Source organism: Penaeus vannamei, chromosome 10, assembly GCF_042767895.1.
Source record: "Penaeus vannamei isolate JL-2024 chromosome 10, ASM4276789v1, whole genome shotgun sequence".
Taxonomy (NCBI): Eukaryota; Metazoa; Arthropoda; class Malacostraca; order Decapoda; family Penaeidae; genus Penaeus; species Penaeus vannamei.
In genome coordinates, this window is record NC_091558.1 from 13,588,737 (window position 1) to 13,593,736 (window position 5,000).

A 5,000-nucleotide genomic window follows, 5' to 3' on the forward strand; every position below is an offset into this window, starting at 1 on the left:
AAATATTTGCTTGATCATTCTATTTCCTTATCATTAAGCTTATCAAGAACTATCTCATGAAGAACAACCAGTTTTACATCTCAAACACGTGCACTCACACAGGCAGGAATAGTGCTTTTTTTAAGGAGATTTATAAGGAAGGAAGAGGCTATGACTATGAATGGATGTCATTTTTAATCTTGGCCAGTAGCAGTAGTGATACCCCTTTCACTATGAGACTCTAATGGTCCCCAGCTGCAAAAATTCCCACTGTACTAAGTATCTCAAATCAATCATTCTATTTCCTTATCGTTAGGCCTATCAAGAACCAGGTCATAAAGAACAATCAGTTTTACATCTCAAACTCCCACTTACCCATGGCTAGAACAGTGCCTTTTTTAAGGCGATTTATAATGAGGAGGCTATGACCATGAATGGAGGTCAATTTTAATCTTGGCCCATAGCATCACTTAAACCCCTTTCACTAGGAGACTCTAATGGTCCCCAACTGCACACACTCCCACCATACTAAATAACTTAAGAACAGTAACAATAAATGGCTAATTATCCTAACCTTGCATATGCTCGGTGGGATCTTGGGGCCTTACACTCTTTCTTGGCTTGGTCAGCAAAGTACGAGTTCCATGATTCATAATCCTTTAAGCCTACTTGACCAATGAGTTGAAAACCTGTGGGTAGCTTCATCCCATACACCAGTACCTGCAAAATATCAGGTTATCTATAATTTTTCTTTTACTTATTCCCTCCCTCCTTTTGCCTCCCTCCATACATTTGATAGTGTTCTGCATAGAAAAAATTATCTGCACGATATAACCAACAAACATTCCAGTCCCTGGTGTGTACCAACATTCTGTTCTCATTAATCCAGTTCATTCCCATAAATACTCTCAATTAAATAACATCATAGAAACTGCACCTCTAATGAAACACTTATTCATACCTTTAAATCATTAATGAGCCACTGCATGAAAGCACCAAAGGTACGTTGAGTGGAAGCCCTATACTCTTGGAGATACACAGGAAGGCGTGAAACAGTCTCAGAACGAAAGGCATAAAATACAACACTAGCATTCCTCGAGCACGTCTCATGAGGTGCAGGTTTCTCCAAGAACTTTGTTATCCTGCAGAAGAAAGGAGTACAAAATCAGTGTTAACCATATGCCAGACAGGAGGCATATGAATACATATCATGGCTGTTGTGGACACAGTAACAGGTGGCATTATATCACCACCATTCCTGCAATGTCGGCTCATTGGACAGATCTTGTTTTCCTCGGATAGTAGCAGCAATAGCACCTAAAGTGAAGGTACACCTTCAAAATCTTTATGTTTTTAAAAATTATATCAAAATATAAGTTTTTAGGTGCCTAATGTTCCTCACAAACTATCAAACGAGCCAGGTGCAAATAGGGGAAACTGTTGATGTGCTGCAACAACCCCGCAATCCCATCAAACTTATTTACCCAGCGTTATTGGGTTAAATCCTCACATATTTCATGATTATGATCTTTTATATATTTAGCACAATAACGTATTATTCTGCTACAGGAATAAAAACCTATTTATTGATTTCTTAGTATATTAGATTATTTCCATTTATAAAAAGCACAGTATTTCTTTAGAGTTTCCAGAAAATTCTCCAGGATATGAATAGTATACAAACTATTAAAAAAGGACCTCAAAATATAAGTAATTACCTCAACAATGGTCCCAATTCTTTTTTATATTTCTATTTATGAATATATATAATCAGTTACCCCTTTACCACATACCACAATAATTCCAGAATCCAAGTGTTAATGTCATTTGGATACTTACACCCTCAGATTTACTAAATATTGAAGAAGTAACTATGAACCTATACATTTCTAAGTATCATTTATATCTATCCAGACTTTAGTTAAAAAAAAAAAAAAAAAAAAAGAGAAACTATACATTGCAGCCAGAATAAAAAGACAAAAACAAATATCACATGAACAGAAACAAAAGAAAAGGCAGATATTATCATATAAATCAGTCCTTTACTGACAAACTCTTCTCACCTGTTTGTCTTTGAACACACTTCCACAATACCTCTTGAAAAGGTGGGTTCCAAAGACCCCATCTCATAATATATAGCCAAATCGCCTTCAGGTGTCCTGTAGAAGTAGTCAAGTACCTGTGCCATATCAAACTTGCTATCCTGTGTGAGAAGGTAAGCAGGTGTTCAAATTACAATGAGAATAGATGAAGAAATAGTCTAGTACCTGTGCAACATCAGACTTGCTATCCTGTGTGAGAAGACATACAGGTGTTCAAATTACGAAGAGAATAACTGACACAAGGTTTAATGGTACAGTCTCAGCTTTGTGATCATTTTCAAATTGAAATTTACTTAATCATTCAGTGCAATAAATATGAAAATGTAATAATGATTCTGTAAATCCAGATCTCCACTTATAAATGCTCCTAAAGACAACTGGTTTAAATTTCACTATATCTTACTCCAATTATAATGTTTCTTTGTACACTTTATGCTGTGAGGACAAGACAAATAGAAAAACAACAACTAGAAATTATTTAGAAAAAAATTAATAGTAATATATCATAAATATGCAACAGTAAATAAAACTATAACAATAATAATATACATATACCTGAAACAGCATGTCACCAGCAACAACCAAAATATCATTTTCCCACAAGTTTTTGGTACGGATGGCAAGTTCAACATCAGCAACAGATCCCAAGGCATTATCTAAAATGGTTGATCCATCATTGATGATATTCTCCACAGGAAAGTCTGAAGCAGTTGCCCAGCGTTCAAAGTGTTTGTATTTGTCCGCATTAGTGACTAAGAATACATCACTAAACAGCTGGCGTCTGAAATGAAATAAAAATGCAATCAAAAGTTAACAAAAATGTGAATTAAGACAAAATAAAGTAAAAAAAAAAATAATAATAATAATACAATGACAAACTCTACTCTCCATATACCTAGCACCAAGAATTTCTCAAATGCACATCACTCATTCAGAGAACATAATCCTTCCTCATACGTTTTGATAGCATCCCACCAGTGGTCCAAAATGCGCTTCCCTTGAGGAGCTGGTAAGAGGGCTTTGGGCACACCCTTAAGGTGAATGTACTTGCCACTCTCATCTTCCTGGAATAGAGGAGAAAAGACACAAATCACAATCTTATATGATATTCATCAGATGACTCGCTATTCTGAAACACTGAAACTGAAGTTGAAAGGAATATCTATCAAATAGACAATGCATATTAAAGCAAGATTCAACAAAATATCAAAAGCTCAAACAATAATAAAAAAATAATAATAATAATATATTTTAAAAATAACCATTACTTCACCCAAACAGTAAATTGTCATTCAGAAGAAGAAGCCAAAAACTACATGTACATAAGTCTTAATACCCCTGCAGCAGTGGTTCTTAACCCTCTTGTACAGCGACCAAAAATCCTGTCCCTACCAATTATGGTAATAACTTATACCCTCACAACGCCATAGATTATTCGGTCATCAAAATATTTACTAGCTACTTATATATTAGAGAACAGGCATAACAAAAACTAATGATATATGATTTTACTTTCTTAAGCTGACATTACAAAGCAACAACCGAATGAATTATCTTAGGACAACCCCTGCGTTAAGAAACACTGCACTGCTCTTTTAGTACTACCTTACAAATGCCTTCTGTTTAGTTTCTCAAGTGGGAGGTCTATAAATCTATGAAGTATCTCTACATGGCAAAAATTTGGGTGTACTAGCAAGTGTGCATGTCTGTGTATGTTTCCTATTTGTTTGAGACTAAAAGTATGAAAATTAATGTGAGTGCTTATGTATTCCAGTATGTGTTTAGTTAAGTGTGCTTATGTGCACTTTCTGTACTCATGCATATGTCTATGTAAATACATGTGCAAATGCATGTGTATATTGAGTGTGATTGTATGTTATGTATATAAGTGTATAAGTGCCTATTCACTCATATCTGTAAACACTATATCTAAGTGAATATCCACCATATATGTACGTATCTATTTAAATCCATGTCCACATGAATGTGCACTATTCATTCATGTGTATGCATATGAGCATGTGTGCTTATGTACATGTGCTTTCACATGTGTATCTGCATGTAAATGTGGGTGGGGACTGCAGTGTCATGCAAGGGTGTCGGTGCACAGATAATCATGAAAGCATGCATATGTAAATGAGTGCATAAATGTGCACTTTATCTATTTACAGTGATAAATGCCACCAACATCAATACAATATTACACACATTTCAAAACCTTAATGAATAATAGACTATCTACATACAATACAACTCTTATTTTCAAAGTGAATAAAGTCTTCATAACACTTAAAAACTACTACTACATAAATGCATGCATGCATTCTTACATACAAACCTACCTACATAAATTCATAGATAGATAGATAGATAGATAGATAGATAGATAGATAGATAGATAGATAGATAGATAGATAGATAGATAGATAGATAGATAGATAGATAGATAGATAGATAGATAGATAGATAGATAGATAGATAGATAGATAGATAGATAGATAGATTAGATTAGATAGATTAGATTAGATTAGATAGATAGATAGATAGATAGATAGATAGATAGATAGATAGATAGATAGATAGATAGATACACATACATATATATACACATACATATATACACACATAGATACATCCATACATACACACATACACATACACATATACATATATATACACACACACACACACACAAATATATCTATACATATATATATTTATATATATATATTTATACATATATATATCTATACATATAAACATACACACACACAATCTATCCTTGCTAAGAAAAACATACACCAAGGTAACCTAGTTAAAAACCTTCCCCAAAAGGAATGAAAAATATATGAATTAAAAATAAAATAAAACAGATGCTTCCTACATCAGAAATACATAAAACTGACACCAAATACAAAG

The 5,000-nt window shown here is 33.6% G+C and overlaps 1 protein-coding gene across 2 annotated transcripts in view; it reads right to left on the reverse strand.

Annotated features, from left to right (window-relative positions):
• The window catches only part of LOC113819706 (uncharacterized), a 20,682-nt gene that overhangs the window by 7,477 nt on the left and 8,205 nt on the right, over positions 1-5,000 (reverse strand). For both annotated transcript variants that reach the window (XM_027371905.2, XM_027371904.2), the window contains exons 3-7: positions 3,039-3,145; positions 2,637-2,862; positions 2,043-2,182; positions 941-1,121; positions 554-699 (exon numbers count right to left, since the gene is read on the reverse strand). In XM_027371905.2, coding sequence (XP_027227706.1) covers positions 554-699; positions 941-1,121; positions 2,043-2,182; positions 2,637-2,862; positions 3,039-3,145 — 800 coding nt within the window. The remainder of the gene's footprint in view (positions 1-553; positions 700-940; positions 1,122-2,042; positions 2,183-2,636; positions 2,863-3,038; positions 3,146-5,000) is intronic.